At 40.3% G+C, this 21,001-nt stretch overlaps 1 protein-coding gene across 3 annotated transcripts in view; it reads right to left on the bottom strand.

The window, feature by feature from the left end:
• Positions 1 to 20,197, bottom strand: part of FGF14 (fibroblast growth factor 14) — a 680,734-nt gene extending 660,537 nt beyond the window's left edge. Inside the window, exon 1 of one of the 3 annotated variants that reach the window (XM_023218008.3) lies at positions 19,222 to 20,197. Coding sequence is in view for 2 of the 3 variants with exons in the window: in XM_023218004.2 (XP_023073772.1) it covers positions 19,222 to 19,429 (208 nt within the window). In the remaining variant the exon portion in view is untranslated. The remainder of the gene's footprint in view (positions 1 to 19,221) is intronic. The other 2 variants (XM_023218004.2, XM_023218006.2) reach the window with 2 other exon arrangements.
• Between the last annotated feature and the right edge of the window lie 804 nt (positions 20,198 to 21,001).

The raw sequence follows: 21,001 nt of genomic DNA, 5'->3' as shown, positions 1-21,001 counted from the left end.
ATACCAACTATGTAAGTGACAAAAGAATAAACACATAAACTGGACTTCAACAAAATTAAAAACTTTGTGCTTTGGAGGACACCATGAAGAAAGTGAAAAGAAAATCCACAGAATGGGATAAAATACTTCTAAATCATATACTTGATAAGAAACTTGTGTCCAGAATACAAAAAGAGCTCTTACAACTCAAAAATAAAAAGACAACCATATTAAAAATGGGCAAATAATTTGAGTAGACATTTCTCCAAAGAAGATATACAATTGGTCCGTAATCACCAAAAAGGTGCTCAACATAATTAGTCACTAAGGAAATGCAAATCAAATCCACAATGACATACTTCACATCCACCAAAATTACTACAATCAAAAACACAGATCATAATAAGTGTTGACAAAGATATGGAGAAATTAGAACCCTCATACATTGCTAGAGTGAATGTAAAATGCACAGCTGTTTTGATAAACATTTGGTGGTCACTCAAAATGTTAAACATAGATTGTCATCTGACCTGGTAATTCTATTGCTAGTTACATACCCAAGAGAATTGAAACATATGTCCATGTAAAAGTGTATACATAAATGTTCATAGCTGCATTATTTAAGTAGCAAAATAATGAAAGCAACCCAAATGTCTATCAACTGAAGAATGAATTTAAAAAACGGATATAGCCACATGGTAGAATACTATACAATAATGAAACAAAATGAAATATTGATACGTGCTTGAACCTTGAAAACATTATTCTAAATAAAAGAAGCCATATATTGAATGATTCCATTCATATGAAATATCTAGAACAAGCAAATTCATAAGACATAGAAAGCATATCAGTGGTTGCCAGGGGATAGGGGATGGGGAAATAGAGAGTTACTGCTAATAGGTTATGGGATTTCTTTTTTAAGTTGATGAAAACATTCTAGAACTGAATAATGGTAATGGTTGCACAACTCTGTGAATATACTAAAAACTATTGAATTGTATACTTTAAAAAGGGTAAATTATATGGTATATGAATTATATTTCAATAAAGCTGTTATAAAAGTGAGATTTATAACTCATAATCTGGGTTTAAGAAATGCAATTACAACTATAATTGAATTGTTAACACCAATTATTTTAGATTTTTTATATAACAAAAAAGTTATTTAAGGTTGTTTTATTATTCATGAGACAAATATGTTAATTTGTGGTCAAGTAAGCATATTTAAAAGCAAAAATGCACAAAGGCCCTAAAGGCATTGTCAATCAGCTTTGTTGGACAATAAACCAATTTCTAGTTATAACTTACTTTATACAAGTAATAGCTATTACTATTTTCATCATATCACTATCTTTTCAACTTACAAATGTACCCAACTTATCAAATGCTATCTAAGGACAGCCGTGTACTCTTCATTCTGTTTGGAAATATTCTAGTCCAAATCTATTCCTAATCTGGTCCAATGAGTAGAATCTCCTGCCATGACTGGCAGTGACAAGGAGAGAAAGGGAATGGGAGAAAAAGGGGGAATGAGGATGGATCCGTTTAACCCTCCACCTCTATCAATCACTGCTTTAGCTCCAGGATTGACCATCCCCAGCAACTCTACATCTTTATCCAACTTTCCAGTGCCCTCTAATTCCCTTGGAAAGCTTAAGATCCTGTCTGATTCATGTATCACCCATGGGACCAAGCACACTGTCCTTCATGTAGAAGGAATTCAGGAAGGGTTGGGTGTTGAATCAACTATCTGAAATAGGATATCACACATTAAAAATATTACAAAAAAATTTCAGTATCTTTTTTTAAAAGGAGACCAACTGTCATATGTTAAAAATCTAATATCAGTTCAGTCATGGTGTCCCATCACTCACATGCCATGATCAGATGCAAGACGTTATTCAAGTAACTTGTTAATAATAAAAAAGTTTCAGTGTTTTTCAATGTTTGTTTTTTCTATAATCAAAATATATTCAAAACGATTTTCCTAGTAGCATTTTTGTTACCTGATTTATCATATTATTTTTTGAGATGTAGCGAAAAAGGGAAGTTAAAACTTGTGGGCAGGAAAAAATATTTATAAAAGTTCATTAAACATGAGACTATTATCTATCATGTGTGGCAAATAAAAAAAAATGGCTGCAAACCTGTCTCTTGTATTACACGATAAAGAACTACTAGAGGTATATTTGGGAGATACAAAAGATAAATATTCTTGATAAGGCAAAACTCTCAGATTTCACATATCATTATATCTACTGGAAGGCAAATCAACTCAAATTCCTATCCCTCATTTATCTATACTTGTCATTCTTGGTACTTACCACACTCTCTTATGCCCCTAAAAATGTTTAAGGTTTACTGTTTTCTCTTTCTTGAACAATTACCTTGTGCCTTTCCTACCTGACTTAATCCTCAATCACTCTTTGTGACTCAGTCAAAATGTTATGCCCCGCAGGAAGCCTGCCATGCCCTCCTCTTGAGCCCTATAGCATCAGAGCCACAAAAATGAAAGATTACTCTATATTATGGTACCCTACAATATTAATCAGAAAAAAATGCCAAATGTTACCCTTACAGATACACGCCACAGTCTACGTATTTTGTTTACTGCTTTATTAAACCATCGCTTCTGATCAACTTGGAGATCAGCTCTCAAAGTGATCACAAGTTGATTAATTTTAAGGAGTCTTGGAATCAAAGCCTTTGAATCTCCTCCCTGCTTACAAAGTATCTAAAGGAAAACTAAAAACAAATAAACAAAAAATAATGCAGGACAGCACCTAAACCAGAGATTTTCACCTTTTGTTCTTTTAGATAAGAGATTAATAAGGAGATATGAAAGAGTCATAGCAGTCCTTAAGAGATTATAAGGTAAAAGTATTGGCAACTATTGTCAAGTATGTCTAACCACATACAATAGAAATCAATTATATAGGATATGTTAAAACTCCTGCAATGACCATATGGAGACAACAGCCAACAGAATTATTCAGAACGTTTTTTGTTTCCTCCCTGTGAAGTTCTGAATGGCCTAAAGACCTATTGACTACATATTTTTTCTTTTGCATCTTATTTTCTGCCTTTCATCTAATACCTGCTATTATACAGAAAAATCATGGTATCAGACAACCCTGAACCTATAGAAGAACCTATACTGTGACTTAAATATACCACATGTCTGAAGATTCCAACTCTTACTTCTAAGTTGTCTATGTGGCTTACTTACTTGTGAGAAGAAGTAAGTAATAGCTGGTTATACCGTACCAATAAATAAATACCAATAACCAAGATGCCCGACTAGTAAACCTGATACAGGAAACAGACATGCTTAAAAATGTCTTGTTCTGCAATGACATCAGATTCTGTAGATCTCAGCATTTAAATTTTAATTTAAAATAATCTCAACAAAAGCTACTTGAAAGCCATGAAATGAACTGATGTGGATATGAAATATCATTTTTTATTTTCAAAATCACAAATTTAAAATATGAAAAGTTATTTTTGTACTGAACCCACTTCTGAGCTATTTACTACTGTTTTCAAATTACTATTAATATCAATCCTTTCTGAGTAGCTCTCTTGGGTGAAAGATTCTAATGGCCAACAGATGGGGTAAGTGCACAAACACTCAGAATTTTGTCCCAAGCTAACTGTCTGGCATACATGCACACCCATAAACACATTCAACTTGCTTTGTATTTGCCTTTAAAATTGGGAAAACTCAAACTACACTTTAACCTGTAATGTACTGTGTTAAAGCAGCATTTCTCTATTTAGCAGCTTAAAATACAGGCATTTTGCCATAATGTAATATATCATTTAGGAAATAAATACAATGTGTATTACCTGAACGTCACTTTCATATAATTTTTGAAGTTCCTTGAACTTACACTAGCATACTTATTAACAGTATTAACTATTATTTGCCTTAATTTTTTTGTAATTCTAAAGGGGGGAGAGATAAGAATAGCTCCCAACAAAATATACAGTAATTTTTTTTTTATGAAACAGAGGCTTGCTCTGTGCAGTGGAGCAATCTCCGCTCACTGCAACCTCCACCTCCTGGGTTCAAGCGATTCTCCTGCCTCAGCCCCCCAAGTGGCTGGAATTATAGGTGTGCGCCACAAAGCTAGGCTAATTTTTATATCTTTAGTAGAGACAGGGTTTTGCCTTGTTGGCCAGGCTGGTCTTGAACTCCTGACCTCAAGTGATCTGCCTACTTCAGCCTCCCAAAGTGCTGGGATTACAAGCGTGAGTCATTGTGCCTGGCCCCTACAATAATATTTAAAAGTATTTCTACCAATTATAAATTTGAAAGGCTCCATAAAAAATGGTCAAAGATTTGTCTTACGTTAAAACTGTAACACTAAAAGGAAAAAGCATAGTTAGGCAAAAACTGTTATCAAGATACGCAGACACAATGCCTCCTTCAGGTTTCAATAATAAAAAAGTGAGACACACAGTGAACTGAATGACCCTAACTTCCCCTCCTCAGGCTCTCAGAAATACAAGTTAGTTGGCACCAGAGAGGCTGGGTAGGAAATTGTGCACATTTCCATATGACACAGATTGGTTCGTGACTCTGAAGTGGCACCTTTACAGGGAAAGGGTGTACATTTTACTTTTTCATTCAAAGTTATGTTCATACAAAATTCAAACCTTGTATTTAATGTTGCAGGATTTAGTACTGCGCAGCTGTCTATTGCATTCACTCAATGCAAAAAGTTTGATTAAATCACTACTCGCTCACCCACGAAAATGACAGAATTCGGGTTTGTGCTGCCAATTTGCTCCCACCACAGTATGTCTACTACTGGTATCATCACCTAAAATGGACCCCTTCCCCTTCTTCTATGAATCATGCTTGTGGCCCTATAAATACTAGTCTTATAAACTATGATTTCTAATAAGGATCCTAGTTCTAAATCAAAGAAATTACAACTGCTGAGAATAAGGCATTATTAGTTACATTTTTATAAAGTTTGGATAGCCATTAATAATTTAGTTGCTCTTATTTTCACAAAAGTTACCTTCCTTAAAATATCACTTTATAAATTTTGTGTTATTCTTAAGCACTCAAACATCCAGGAGACAGATACTGACCCCTTGAAACACAATTCAAATTTTATAACAGAAAAGAATAGGAAAGCAAAAATTACTTCTAAAAGTTGTGCTTTCAGACAACTGGTCCTTAAAGCATATCTCCTCCAGGCAATGATCATAAAGGTTACTAAAACATATGATCAATACTACAGCCACAGCAGCATACTGGAATTCTTACAGAAAAAATTATGGGCCAAACTGGTAAAAAAAAAAAATTCTTTATATCCAAATAGCCTATGACATTTTTAGTCCTTCTTAGTTGCAGTGCTACGCTAGAAAACATCATGTTTTATTTTTATTTTTTAAAACTTTTATTTTAGGTTCAGTGGTACATGTGCAGGTTTGTTATGTAGGTAAATAGTGTGTATCACAGGGGTTGGATGTACAGATTATTTTCTCATCCAAGTAATAAGCATAGTACCCCATAGGTAGTTTTTTTGTTTGGCTTTTTTTGGGGGGATTGGGTTTTTTTGAGATGGAATCTCGCTCTGTTGCTAGGCTGGAGTGCAGTAGTGCAATCTCGGCTCACTGCAACCTCTGCCTCCCGGGTTCAAGCGATTCTCCTGCCTCAGCCTCCTGAGCAGCTGGGACTAGTCGCATGCTACCACGCGTGGCTAATTTTTGTGTTTTTAGTAGAGATGAGTTTTCACCATGTTGGCCAGGATGGTCTCTATCTCTTGACCTCATGATCCACATGCCTCAGCCTCTCAAAGTGCTGGGATTACAGGCGTGAGCCACCGCATCTGACCCATAGGTAGTTTTTTGATCCTCAGATCCTCATCCTCCTCCCTTTCTCCACCCTCAAGTAGTCCCTGGGGTCTGTTGTTTCCTTCTTTGTGTCCATGTGTACTCAATGTAGAAAACATCATTTTGCAGGGAAATAAAATGCTTAGAAGAGTATGTCAGTACTACAAAGTCGTTCAGTACATCTTGAAGAAAGTAGTTAAAGCCATTCTCCCCTTATTTAGAAAGCCAGTAACATCATCAGGGCTAGCAAAGTGACTTCAAATTACAAAAGAAAATTAAAAGTGCAAAGTGGGCTCACATTGTACAGAAAGATGTATAATGTATGCTCAGATAACTATCAACTACTTGTAACAACAACATAAATGTAGCTGCTAACTACATTTCCTATCTCACATTCTCAACAAACCATCTATGACTTCCAAGATTCGATGGAGGCCACTTTCCTATGAGGCGTCACAGTGACCACAGTGACTCCCATGTCTCTCATTTACACCTTCTGTTTCACCCATCCTTCCGGGTTACAAGAAAGCAGTGCCCTTCCTGGCCCACAATTTCTCAACATATGCCTTCGATTCATCCCTTCCTAATTACTGAGCAATTTCTCTCCTGCTCATATTACATACCCAGAACCATCCTTTCATCCAGGCTCCTGTTTCCCAATTCAAACTACCAGAAAAACATTTTCATTTTATTGCTTTCTTAATACAAAAATCCCTCCTTCCTCCTAATACTGCCCCTCCCCACAATCAGTTACATACCCCAATAATTGAGCAATTCTCAATCATGTCATTTCTCTTTTTGGAAAACTTCTTCCCTAGTTCACTGATTTTCACTACATCCCAGCTAACTCCTCTACAAGGCTTTTGGACTCCAAAATATAATTTCACTAATCCTCTAAAATACGATTCCATTAAGTTTCCACAAATCCCCAATCATGTACCTTTCACTCTATCCATAAATAAGCCGAGCCTTTGACTTTCATTCACATTACTCCTCTTGCCAAGAATATGCTTCTCTCTCCTACCAATGGAAACACACATTCAAGAGTCAACTTAGGTCACACTTCTCTAAAAGTTTTCCCCCTCTTCCCCTTCTTCTCCTTCTTCCCCTTTCATCCTAGATGAGTCTTCTAGCAGAATTCTTTCTCGTATCTAGTATTCTCCATACATTTAGTTTTATTACTTATGGGTCAAAGACCAAACCATTATAGAATGTTTTAAATCTCCCCCAGTAACTAACATATAATGTTAACACATATCACATATTAATTACTTAATAAATGCAGATAAGTTTATCATATAGGATTGAATACTATCTTCTCAAAACTTCATGATCGATTTTAAGATAATTTCCAAATAACAATTACTTTTCTAAAGAGTAATACATCAATAGAGCAGTAATCATGGCAGTACAAAGAGAAATAGAAAAGGAAGAAAGAGTTGCCTTGCAGAAATAGATTTAAATGAGAATTTTCTAATGGCATTTCTGCATGTCTTCGAAGAGCTTTTGTACCAGACTGTCTTTGCAAAAATATTTGCATAACAAACCACCTTGTCATCTAGAGATGGTGCCTCCCTCCAGGTTAGAGGACAGATTTGTTTCCTGACTAGGATAATAAGGTAACACCTCCCTGCAGAGAAGGATTAGGCAGCTTTGCTAGAAGCCCCTTAAAAGATTGGGAATTTCCTGATACGGCCGCATATCAGACCACTGAGCGATGACACAAATCCGCTGTGAGCAAGCATCCACCTGGGACACTCAGCATTGCCCCTGAAAGGATTTGGGGACGTATGGGGAACTCACAAACACATGAAGCTCATGCTGTCTGCTGTGCTGAGTAAAAAATCCCCTGTCTCTGACCCAGGAGTCCGCTGTCTTCTGCCAGCATCATGTAACTGCGGCAGACTAGCAAGCTGGGTAAACTGTGAGACCCTTGGTAGTTCCTGAAATTTTCAGATGTTAGGAGTTTCCAGTTAACAAAATAAAACAGAAGCTACCACGTTGAATTCTCCATGTCTAACAAGCAATGTCATATCCCCAAAACAATATGTTGAGTGAAAAAGGCAAACTGAAAAGTGTGAAGACTTCATGATTTAATGATACAAAATTCTACTATAGGTATATTTGCATAACAAATATAACCCAAACTAAGTGGAGACAAATCAGAATGGTGGTTGCTTCTCAGAGGGGAGATGGGTAGGAACTGAATGGAAACAAGAAAAAATTTGGGGGAGGTGAGAGGAATATTCCATATCTTGACTAGGGTAGTGGTTACAATGATGCACACAACTGTTAGAATACATCAAGTCATAAAGTTAAGACTGTGCATTTTAATGGATATAAATTATACCTCAATAAGAAAGCATTAAAAATTCTAGGTAGCTAAACAGTGAATAGATCACAGTCCCTTTTAGTTTCAGGACAGAATAATTCACAAAAACATTAGGAGAAATACTGATCACTTTCATAAGCATTCTGTTCAACATCCTTTCTACAGTGGTAGCTGCAATTCAGGGATTTAAGAGTATGTATTCTGGAGTCAGATTACTTGGTTTTATACTCAGATCTTTCAGTTACTAGCTAGGTACTCTCCAGCAACTTCCTTAATCTTTTCACGCTTAGGCTTCATGATTTTTAACAGAAGTATAAAAGAATTTCCTATCTGTGATTTTAAAGATGAAATTAGATAGTATAGGTAGAGTGCCTAGTATATAAAAGCATTCTCTAAATATTAGTTGTTATCAACTAATAATAATACAGGACTCAAAATATCCAGGACATTTCTGTTAAAGCAAAAGAATAACATAATGTTTAAAATCTAGTAAGTATAATATACATTCGTTAATGGGAAAACTAGGTGGGATATTTATAATGCCCTAAAAGTCATTTAATTATATAATCAAATAAAGCAATACACCCCATCACAGTTCTTGTACATGTTAATTTGAAGCACAGAAAGAAAAAACTTAAGTCAAATAAACATCACTTTGGGTAAATGTTTCAAGTTCAGACAGATGTTTCTCATTTACTCTCCGACAACTATTTTATTATTTTGGGTCTATTTTCCTAATGTAATGAACGTAAATCCAACTGAATACTAATCCTCATCTTGCCTGAAGAGTACGTTGATGACCAAATTTTTGAAAAATATGACTAAAAAATATGTAAAAGGAAAAAATCTAGAATCGGTTAGTACAAATACAGGGAGAAGGAGACAAAGGGAAGAAATATCAGTGCTGGAAAAGCACTTTGCTACAACGAAGGGCAAGGGGCCTGGAAAAGTGGGCAGACTTTATGGCTGCATATCAGAGCACATACTATCTATAGCATTCATGTCACAGTTAGTATCCCCCATACAGAGGCACATCTGCCACACATGTGTCAGAATGGCCTCAGCACTGTGCTCTTTAAAATTATTCCCAACATTTTGAAAGGAAACTAAAAAAGAGATAATAATAAGCAATAATGACATAAAATTTTTATCCTGTATCAAATTTCTTAACTGCATCATTAAAATATCTCTAACATTTAGTATTGAGCTCATTAAAAGTATTTCCAATATTTAACAGCCACTATTATTTGTCTGAAATGTGAGGTATGTTAATTGTTATGTGAGTTGAAAAAAATTTTTAAGGTACAAGAACAAATACTCAAGTTAATGGAAAACATCAATTCTCAGTAAACAAATCAAGTCATTTAGCAATGAAGGAGGAAAGAGCATATTGTGTTACTGCTTTCAATGTGTCCCAACGATAAAATGCTAAGGCCAAATGATGGTTACAACGAAGTGTTTACATAGAAAACTGACTTAGGTCTCCTAGCAGACAGGGTCCTTTCTCTGCTTAAAAGTTACAACACCTGGTATACAGCAGTAATAGGACTAAAGAAGATGAGTTTCAGACTACAAATAAGTGGCTGTTGAAACAAAAAGGACTGCAATTATGAGATATTATTTTTCTTTCAGTTTTTAAGTCTTCTTATGTTCATATTTCTTATTTTTTAAAGTACAATGTTATACCATGTGCTCCACACAGGAAGTGGAAAGAAAAGATATTACAATCCCTCCCAAGCTACACCTTTAAGACGCAGTATTACAGATAAGGTTACCACACACTTTAGTGATCCACTATAATCGTGCAGACAACAAAATGTTACAGGAGGAAAAAAAAAGGCATTTTAAGTACAACTACATTCATTCCTATCTAAGAAAGCAGGTGCACACATTTACATATGTAAATTCAATAAAGTGCACACTTCCTTCTCTTTTCTTGCCAGACCTGAATAGTTAATCTGAAAACTTGGCTTTTAATTGACTCCTCAAACTAAACAAAGTATTGTTTCCATAAAAACATCTGTTATTGACAAAGAATTGTATATAATCATTTTTCAAAAATCATTTTAGCTTATCTTTATTGTGAAACATTTTTTCCCAGTCCTAAGGATTTTCGGGTTTGAAATCAAGATGAACATTTTATCCCACAGCAACTCTCCCAGAACTGTCCATTTAAATTTTAATCTAGAAAGAGAAATTTATCTAAGTCTCCTACTTGCTGTTAAAAGATACCTCAGCCCCTCAGTATAAACAGTCAGAAGACAGCCAACCATGTCTCAAGGAGAAGGAAGTGTTCTGTTGGCAACTGGCAGAAGACTAGCACAACAGAACTGCCCAAATCAAAAACCGGTAACTAGAAAATTCCAGACTCCTCCTTCAACTTCCTTCCAAAATTCAAACTGGCCACTAAGATGGACGGACTTCACTTCCTCTCTAGTGCCTGTCACTGCCTTATTCTGGACCTCTCACCACTGCTCACTGCTCTTCCTCCCTGGTCTTTCCACTTCAACCTTGCCCAACCCAGAGCAGTTTTCCACGCTGTGGTCATAATGGTTGTCTAAAGGGTAGATCCGATCATGTCACAGAAGAGAGCTCACGATCTGTGCCTCACTACCTTGCAACCCCACTCACTACCCGCCACTCCCTGCAAACACCCTCTGTTTCTCAGTTGTACTTGATATTCTCGGTCTGCACCACAATCTTTGACGCCCCCAAAGCTTAAAGTATGCTTTTTTCTCTTCCTTGACAGCCTAACCAGTGCCTTTCCCACGTGGCTAACTCTTAGTCACTCTTCATGACTCAGTCTGAGTTTTATTCCCTCCAGAAACCTTTCCATGGCCCTCTTCCTTGGCCCTATAGCACCTTCGTCCACCTACACAGAATTGTTCACCACATCATAATTGATCCTGTCTTTTGTCTTTCCTGCCAATTCCTTGAAAGAAGAACTCTTCCTCACCCGTCTCTCCAGCATCAACAGTTCAAACACAGCAGCACTTTTTAAGTGTTTTTTTTTTTGAGATTGTAATTACTGACAAAGTGATAAAAAGCATATGGACCTAAAACAAATACTTCATAAATTTTCAGAGTTGTAATAAACTCTGAAAATAATCTTTTTCAACTTTCTTAATTTACAAATGAGGTTTATAGAAAAGATTTAAGAGATTTTTCCCAATAGCACGGAGATGAGAGAAAGAAAAACAAACTCGTGAAGACACCCTCCCCTACCCCGAAAATCTTAAAACTCTCTAAGGAAAAGGTATCTGGGGAATACAATGGATAAATGGAATGCCATCTATTTCAGCACCAACCACACAATTCTATGAAGCGCATGAGGAGTTCTTCCTAGTGTCACCAGTGAGATACGTGTTTCTTCACCCAAGGTGAAGCTTCTACCTGTGTTTGTGCCTACAATTCCAAAACTGGCTCTTGGAACAGTCGCTTCCTCCACTGGGAAGGAGTTGCCACACCTGTAAAAGGAACAGGTAGTTCGTGATCGCTAAGGTCACCCTCTATCTCTGATAGTCTCTGAATTTAGAGTACAATCTAAATATATAGCCAATATAATCCAGGAGAGATACAGGGAAGGGGTGAGGGAAGTTCACTTATAATCAGGACTGGGTGTGAACGTCATAGGAACCTAGAATATTACAGTTGGGGCTGATCTGAGATTATTCTACAATATCCTTCTTATAGTAGCCGAGGGGACTGAAGCCCAGAAAACTTTAGGACCCGCCCAGGGTCTCCCAGTATCTAGCGGGGAAGCTGAGACCAGAATTCGGCTCATTCTCTCCCAGTCCTGAGCTTGGGCAGCATAACCAGCAACGCCAGCTCCTTTCCCCTTTCCTTCAGATCGGTCTCGGGTCCAGAGCTAGCGTCGCTAGCGCAACGCGAGATCGGGCGGGCCGAGGCAGCCACCTGTGGCTTTCCCGTCCCTCAGGTCCAGCAGTGCACACGGAGTGCCCCCGCGTCAACGCCTGGGGAGTGACAGGCAAACGCGCGCCCCGCGGGCGACAGAGCCAGCCGCTCACTGCCCGGTCCCCGGCCACCATGGAAGAGAGACCATCTCGACCCGAGCATGAGCCCTAGCCTCGACCCGCGCACCGAGTCGCACCCGTGAGGCGGCTTCCGGCAGCCATGGTTTCCATAACAACAACAGCACCGGATGCCGGGTCCCAGAGACGTCCTAGGGTCAGAGGTCATCTCCGTGGCAACGGAAACTTCCCGCGCTACGGCGGCTCCAACGGGCCGCTTCCGCCGCATTGCGTGGCGTAGCCCCCAGCGAGCCGAGGCTGGGAGAGCAGTGAGGGGCGGTCCCCGTGAGCAGAGGGCAGCGGCGGCAGGAGCGCGGACTCTGGGCCAACGGGTAAAGCCAGGAGGAAGCCCGTGCCTGGCCCGTTGGGATCCCCCCTCTTCAGAACCGAAGCAGTCTAGACTCGGAACCCAGCTTCAGCTTCAGATTACCGAGGGGCTCCACGCCTGGAGACAGGGCTGCAGCGTGGGCCCGCTCGAGGCTTTGCAGAAAACAAATAATGACACGCTTCTCTAGAAGCCCGGGGCCTGGGCCCAGAGCCGTGGCTTCTGCCAAACTTTCTGGTCCCTGACACCAACTCCCCGCCTCTCAGCCCGAGGCCACAGCGGCCTAGCACCCTGCACCTTTTAAAGTGGCTCCAAAAAGGAGGAGGCCAAATAGATCAGGGTAGTGGGCGCGAGTGCAGGGAGCTGCGAAGTTGGAAGATGACTGCTTTTCAAACTGCTAAAGAACAAAATACTAAGCGAGAAACTCCTTCCAAAGCAACTGTAACTCGAGGTTCTTTACAAATGAGAGTTCCAGTTACCATCTTCAGAGAAAGGAGCTCAAAAGAGGAACAGTTTATTCTTTGCGGAATGTCTTCCTGGTTAAGAAGAAAATTAAAGATTAAAAAAGAAAATGAAGGGTCTGGCAACTATGAACCTAACGGTGCCCTAACGTTTGCTATTTTAAGGCCAAAAATGGCAGATGGGGAGAACGCCATGAGCTTTTGAGCTTGTGTATTTTAGGAGAGGCTCGAGTGTGAACAGTAGACTACAGGCCTTGAGACTGAGAAGGAAGCTATAAAATGTGGGCCAAGGGAACGTCTGCAGTACCGGATTTCAGAGCATCCTATCGTGGTGGCTAAAGAGGCACTAACAGCTTTTTTCTTTATTTAGTCGCCAAATTTTTGGCCCTTTGGGGAAGGAGTAAGCATTAAGCGAATTTAACCAAGTAAAATGTATAGTCCTGCCTGTTGTAGTCCCATAGTTCACTATCCTAGAGATACCTATTTTTCACTATTAGTTTTATTAAAGTGTATTGAAAACCTACCATGTGTCATGAACAGAATTTTTGTCAAGAGACAATGACAAAGGCAGTGGTGCCCAGCAGTTGTTGGGTGACTTTCTTACATGATGTTACCAGATGAATCAAACAAGAACTTCACTCTTCCCTATAAAACATGTCTACAACATTCCTCCTTTTTGCCTTCACGTTTAGGAAGTCCCTAAGAATCTCTCCTTTTGTTCCCTCCCCTTCATCATCTTACCTTTTACATTCTGACCAAAGTAAAAAAAACAAATAGTGGCAACTAGAAAACTACACAGGGAAAGTATCAGGACATAGCTGGTCCTGATACAAAAGAGCTCTTGCATCTCTAGAGGTATCCGGGGAACTAATAAGTCTCCCTTAGAAAACTCCATGCACTTCTGTATCCGGGTTCAACACATAACTAAACTTTGTACCTGGTACACAAGTCCTAAGGAAGACCACACAGACTGTGGCACTGAGCAGGCAGACGTGTAAATAGGCGTTTTCCTGTCCCACAGTCCCTCCTGGAGGTAATACCAAGTTGGGCTCAAAGATTTTATTAAAAATACAGGCACAGTGCAATGACTTAACACTGAATAGGAAAGCTCCTGTTAGACTGTTCAAACATCCCAACTGTTTCCCCTTAAGGCAAAAGAAACTATTTTGAATAAATACTTCCATTTTGAGACATCTACATGGTATTTATAGAAAGCGTATGAGTCAATTTGAGTGAGGTATGATGCCAAAATGTGCAAAGGAGTGAAAACATTGGTTGTTGTCCTTGTTACCATATGTATAAAAACACTTCACAAAAGTCTCCAATGTTTGTGTTGCTAAAACATGGAAGACTGGGTTCGAACATTTTAAAGGAATGGTTCATTGTAGGAAATGTGAAGTATAGTATAGAATTAGCTTTAGCACCTTCAGAAAGCAATGCATCATTTGAACAAATTTTCTCAGTTATGGATGCTGTCTACAATTAGAACAAGTTGTACAGCCAAAGTCATCTTCATTGTTAAAACTAAGTTTAGATTATCATGCATTGAGTTTTACACTTATTAACTGGGATATACATTTCAAAAAAGAAAAATCTACTCTCCCAACAAGGCAGTACTCGGGAGCCTACCTAAAATTGCCATCCTTTGGTTCATGGAGTGGCACTGCTCTACAAAACCCATTTTGTTACCTCAGTAACTAAAGCTTCCTGGATGGAGTCCAAGGCCAACTCATACTACATTGAATCCCACTCTAAAGCCAAGTGTGTTAGAAGAAACATCTGTTTGGTGTTCCAGCCACGCAGTCTGAATTTGATGTTTTCACTTGAAATATACTCAGTGTTTAGACATGCAGAGGTTGTGGCCCATTTGTGGCTCACTCGGCTCTACTGGAACCTAGGATGAGTCGGTATGCTGAGAAGGAGGAGGAGTAAAAAGTGCTCACTCTTCTTCCCTCTCTTCGTATTTTCTCACTTCCAAACACCATGACAGCCCTAGATGTAAAGCCAGTAGCTTTTAAAAATAACGTCTATTTAAATGAGTAACAGTGGCATACCAGGTGTTTTGGCACCTAAAACAGCTTAGTGAAAGGCAAAAGCAGAGCTGAAAGGCAGCCAGACAAGTAGGAAATAGGACATAATCATTGGTCCCACCAAGCCCTACGTGTTCCATGTCAAAGTTATATGACAGAGCGGGAGACTGAGTTCAGAAAAAGAGAACTGACGAAATGTTCTCAGTGTGCTGTGCAGAACTAGGTCTAGGGCATCTGCTTCATACTAACACTTGGCACTGACATTTGTACTCAATAAAATCCTCTTAGATTATGATTTACCTTAAAATCTGTGTTTTCTAAAATCCTACTAAGCCATGGAAGTTTGGGTGTATCCTGTGTATGGTGGAGTGACTGTATCTATGTGAGGGTCTGTGGCTTCCTTTGCTTGTTTTACATTATGTGTCTGAAGAGACAGCAATGACATGACCTTAGTATTTATCTTTATTGTGGATTTTCTTTTTTCAACCACACTTCTTTCCTGAGTACCCTTGGCTTAAAGTGCAGTGACCTAGATTATTTCCAGAATGGGCCTATTATATACATTGGTCAATCCAAACTATCATACAGGTTTAAAGAAAGCTATGAAGCCTCCTTCAGGCAAAATAAATGCCTTGGACTTAGTATTCCCTATTCAATGATTTGCCTAAAATACAGTCACCTTGCATGACTCATACAGTGAAAGCTGAAGCAGGTAACATTTATTCTAAATGCATAGCTGTTGCTCTGCTAAGAAAGTAGGACAATTAAGTGTGTGTGCGTGTGTGTGTGTGTGTTCTCTGATAATAGTTGTTAGACTGGGTGTTTTTATGAAGATAGCAAATTTACTTTATATCCAGGACTTTTAAGCTATTGGAATTTATTTTTAAAAGCATGTATTGTGCAAACACATTTTTCATGTTCTCTTCCAGTTAAATTTTACATAAAATAAGCCCAAAACACTATTCAATGAATGCCTCTTATTTAAATATTAATAATGAGCTAATCAATAACTTTTGGGTAGATGAGTAACTTTGTCCTTAAATTCGTAACTCTGTTATCTGCTTATTTTCGCACCAACTCAATTATATAGCAGTGCTCTGAAATTCCACGAACCCTTGACCAAACTACCTACACTTGTTGACAGTGTAAAGAATTGGAAATAATCAGTAAACTATTTCATATCTTCCAAAGATGTAGGAAGCAAAATTAACCTAATATTTATCTCTGAAATAATAATAGGTGCTTTATACCAAATTCACTGGCATTTGGCAGTATTCTCCCAAGTTTCTTAGTTTGAAACCAGTTAATTGTACCCTTTTTAAATTTAACATAACATAATAGGTAGTAGTCAATCTGTTCCTTTTGGCTGTAACAGTTAAAAGAATTTTAGTGTTTGTTTCATTTTAATTACCCAATTAACTTTTTAGTTCTACTGCTATTTTGGGATCAAAAACCTGCAAAAGATTTTAGGCTTCATGTTAATAGCAGGAGAATGGAACTCACCAAGTACAATACTAAAAGGGAATGGCTTGGCATGGGTTTGATTCAAGCTTAACAGGCTAAAACTTTTAGAAGGTAAGAAAAATAATGTGGCACATTAATGTCCCATTTAAATACATATATTATATATATACTAAATGTTCTAACTCCCAGGTTGGAACTCATATCCCTAGATATCTAAGACTAAATTATCCTGTTAGAATAGTTGGTAATGTTCTTAGATACACTTTGTGTTAACCCATCAATTCATACCAAAATACTTTAGAATTCATAAGGTGCAAAATACATTGCTCTAAAAATAGTCATTTGTTCGACAGTTTCCAAAAATGCTTTGGAAGGGGGGACAAAACTATTCCAGAGAGATGAAAGTGGGTGGGATGGAGGAAGTGTAATAAAAAGATTGTGAATTGTGTATAGGGAGACATTTAGTGTTTCTGGTAAAATTGTATACAAAAAAAAATTATAAAGGCCTACAAAGAAACTTACTCTTCTGTGCTAAATTATTTCCCACTCTCCAGTTCTATGGAAGGAGTGACTTCAAGGTCCCTAAGACAAATGGTCACATCTAAATAAAAAATGTTTTTACAGTATTCCTTTCTCAGAAGAGAGTTAAATCTTTTCACAGAAGGACACAGGAAGGATTCAAAAACCACTGTTTTTTACAGTGTAAAGCAGTCACACCCCTCCCCTTCCCACTGCAGCCCTTGGCCTGTCTCACTTTGAGAAGTCTTACAAAAAGGGTCTTCATATTAGACTGTGAGATAGTGTTGCAGATGTAAGTTGGTTTTGTATGAACCAAGCATCGGCAAGTTTTAGGTTTGATGTGGGGTGTTTGGGGTACATCTTGGGGTACACTTCATGGCTGAATTAGACGTAGGGGTGGAAAGGTGACAACACTGCTTTCCCCTTGGGCAATTCTCAGGTTGGTGTGTCGTTTCAGAGTTGCTAAAAGCTGAGGAGTTAAGAAGAAAGAAGGGTAAAAGGACAGAGGAGGAGGACACAGAGGGGGTGAATAGAAAGGGTGTAAGAACTAGAACACAGGGAGAAGGACTCAGGGCAGAGCCTAGAGCCCACTGCAGCACCGAGTCCAAGGAGCATCCAGAGGCCACTACCAGAGCCTCAATTGCCACCCGAAAGTACCAAGTGGGGGCAACCTTCTCGACCCCAGCACAGAAGCCTCTGCCCTTTTGAACTGTGTAACAACTCGCAGTTTCTCCTTTGCTGCAGGAATGGTGGCCGCAAGCTGTCTCAGCCTCCACACCCACCGCCTCGGTCCCCGCCCACCCACACCTCCTCCTCCTCTGCCTCCCGCTGCACCCGCAGGCGGCAGCCCCCTCGGAGCGCGCCACCCCAGCTACATTGCATTGGCAAGGTTCGGAGACTGGAGGGCAGCAGCCACTTGCTGCCCCAGTCACCGGGGCGCTGGGTGCCAGTGCGGCCCCAGCAGAGCCCAGGGTGTCAGGGAGGCCGTGGAGAGCCATGATCTACTGCACCGCAGTGCCAGTGCCAGGAGCTTCTAGAGCCCCGGCCGCCACTGCGGGACGGGCGATCTCCCTGCTCCCCGCTTCAAACACAACCCCAGACACAAACAGCCGGTCCCGGGTCCCTCCCCACCCTGAATGGAGCCAGGGGACGCCACACTCCCGGCTGCGAGCGTGAGCGGTTCCCGGAAAGGCTGCGCCCAGCCTCCTCGCCAGCGCAGCCACCACCATGCAGCCCTCCGGCCGGCCTCCCTTGGGTTGTTCGCCCACAGCTCTGCGGCCGCCCCCAATCGCCTCAGGCTGGGACGCGGGGACGGGAACCCCCGGGATCCGACTCCCCACATCAGATGCATTTGCATTTCTTATGTAATGTACTGCAAGTTCCCCTGTTGGAACCCGTTGGAATCGGGGCGCATGATCACCAGTAGGCTTAAAAGCAGGAACCCACGGCCTGGCTCATCCCCACCCCCTGCCCCGTGGGATCCCGACGCAGGGCTTTGACACTGCTTTCTGAAGGGGGAGAATTAAACTACAAATATTAGAGGGGCTGGGCTTGTCTTCTCAGCCTGGAGTTCCCTCCAGGTGCAAGCCTTGGTCAAGTATTCCCAGTGGCAGGATGTGTCAGAGGCAGACAAGGGGAATGAGTTAATACTCGGGTGCCCGGAGCTGGACGGGGGAGGGCGCGGGGGCTGACGGAGGAGCGGGGCCGCGAGGGAGGGGGCCTCTTGTACTTTGGTAAAGGTGATCGTGGTGGCGAATATTGTGCAAGCTAATCAGAAAGTCTAGAGCAGGTTCTCGGAACCCAGCTACGTCCACGGAACCTGCTGCAGAAGTAAGGGGAGCTTGGGGGTTCCTTTTCCTGGCAACCACCAAAGCTTCAGCTGCCTGGGGTACAACCTTAAGCCATAGCCCTTCGCTATTCCACCAAACAGAGGCAACCAAATACACTAAAAAAAAAAAAAAAAAAAAAAAAAAAAAAAAAGTTTCCTCTTCCCTCCTAGTGATGGATTGTGTCACAGCCAAGAGATGCCGATAATGGTTTTGGGGTTCGTAGACGCGGATCCAGCTGTTACTTGTTTATTCATGCAACACCTCTATATGCAACACTGTCCTGGTTCCTGGTTGTTTCCCCTGCCTTCCTGCATAGCAGAACTGCAGATCTAGCTCGATGAGCAACAGACAGGTTATTATGAGGAAAAACATAACATGATGCATGTTTTGCTTACCAGTTGGGTTCTTGTTTTTCTTAAGACTCTTGCCACAAAGACACTGCAGCATATGCGTTCCTTTGCTGAAAATGTTCCAAAGAAACCACATTGATTTGGGCGAAAAGCAATCCAGCAGCTTAGACACCCTGAGAAAGAAGAGATCCTTGTGGTTGCATAATAATAATTTGAAATCAGTTCTCCTGAAGAGGGGCACCGGTTTTACCATAGGAAAAACGATAATATTCCGGATCTTCTCCCAGTTTTTTCCCCTCACGTGGTATATTTCTTTGAGACTTCTCAGTGATTGTTTTTTTTCGGCCAGGGTGAATGATTTATCCCCCCTCGATCACCACCGGATTATTACCAAAGGGTCGGAGAAAAAATCCTTTTTCAGCATGAAACCAAACAAAAAAGCAAAGAGATCCCAACTGAGATCAAAACTAATCAGGAAGAACAGTAATGCACAAAAGATCCCCAAAGAGAAAATCATAGCCTTTTTACTTGATCGCTATGAGGATGGGTGGATCTGCAGAAGGCAAAGCAGGATTCATCTTACTGAGAGAAGACTGCCATTGTGTAGCCCCTAGGAGAGAAGGAAAAAAAAAAAAAAAAAAAAAACAGGAAAGAAAGAAAGAAAAAAGAAAAAAAAAGGAAAAAAAAAAAAAAACACCACCACACACACTCACACACCAATACCACCTCCGAGATTGAGTCTGACAGCCGAAGACAGAGCCTCCCTTCTCCCAGTGTCGACTTTTTTTTTTATAATCAATCGCCAGTGCTCAGTGGGATCGGTTTGAACCTGCAGTTCTCAATCACCACGAAGAAAAGATGCAAATTTAGGTGCCCCCTCCCCTTGTCAGTCTTGTAGTAGGTAGAGAGCGCCACAAATCCCCTTCCTCCTTCCTCTCACTCTTCCAGTTTCCAACAACCGTGAGCATGAGGAAAATCTCCCCTCCGGATTCCTCGCCCAGCCTCGGATGTGAGTTACAGGCATTAGAGGGAGGAGGAGGAGGAGTTGAAGTTTGCATTGAAAAGACTGGCTTTCCATGACGTAGCCACGTGCTTTCAGACCCGTCACCAGTGAGATGCTTCAACCAGCCCAGGGAGGGCAGTGTCACTGCAGTCTCTCTGCTAGGGCCCCTCCTGAAGTCTCCCCACACGCCAGCTCCAGCCCCAGCCCCAGCCCCAAACCCAGACCCAACGCGCGACCCTCTCCCTCCTCCGCCAAGCACCAGTTGGCCTGCTGTTTGCTCTTGGAGCCAATCTAACAGCCTTCTGTTAAAAGTGAATTTTGAAAAGTAAAAATTAAAAATTGCAATGAGTAAACCTTAGAAAATACATGTTGGGAGGTTGGAGGTGAGGAGGGAGGGAAATAAAGAGAAACAGGGGTTTAATACTTCTCCACCCAGCCAAAATTAGTTCCACCTTCACATTTTCAAAAGCAGCATAGAATGCATCTAAAACATTAAGGAAAACTCAAGTTCCTTTAATTCTTATTATTGGACTCCTACTTAAGGGGTTGTTTGAAAAATATGAACTAGATATATAACAGGTATTACCAGAAACAGCCTCTTAAAAGGACAACCACTAAAATCTAGGTGCAAACTGTACTTCTGTAGGGAGGGTCATATATACATGAGAAAATGTATGCCTTTTATAGAGAGACAACACATTACCTTTAAATAATTATGCAGAAAGTCCTGCTTAAATCACGCCCTAATTCTTTGCATGTTTCTGCACTCGTAAATTGAGCTAATATTAAATTCACCCTCATTTATTTCTCATCTGTACATCT

This window comes from Piliocolobus tephrosceles, chromosome X (assembly GCF_002776525.5).
Source record: "Piliocolobus tephrosceles isolate RC106 chromosome X, ASM277652v3, whole genome shotgun sequence".
Taxonomy (NCBI): domain Eukaryota; kingdom Metazoa; phylum Chordata; class Mammalia; order Primates; family Cercopithecidae; genus Piliocolobus; species Piliocolobus tephrosceles.
The sequence above is the reverse complement of the archived record's forward strand: the minus strand, read 5'-3'. Positions and strand labels throughout refer to the sequence as shown.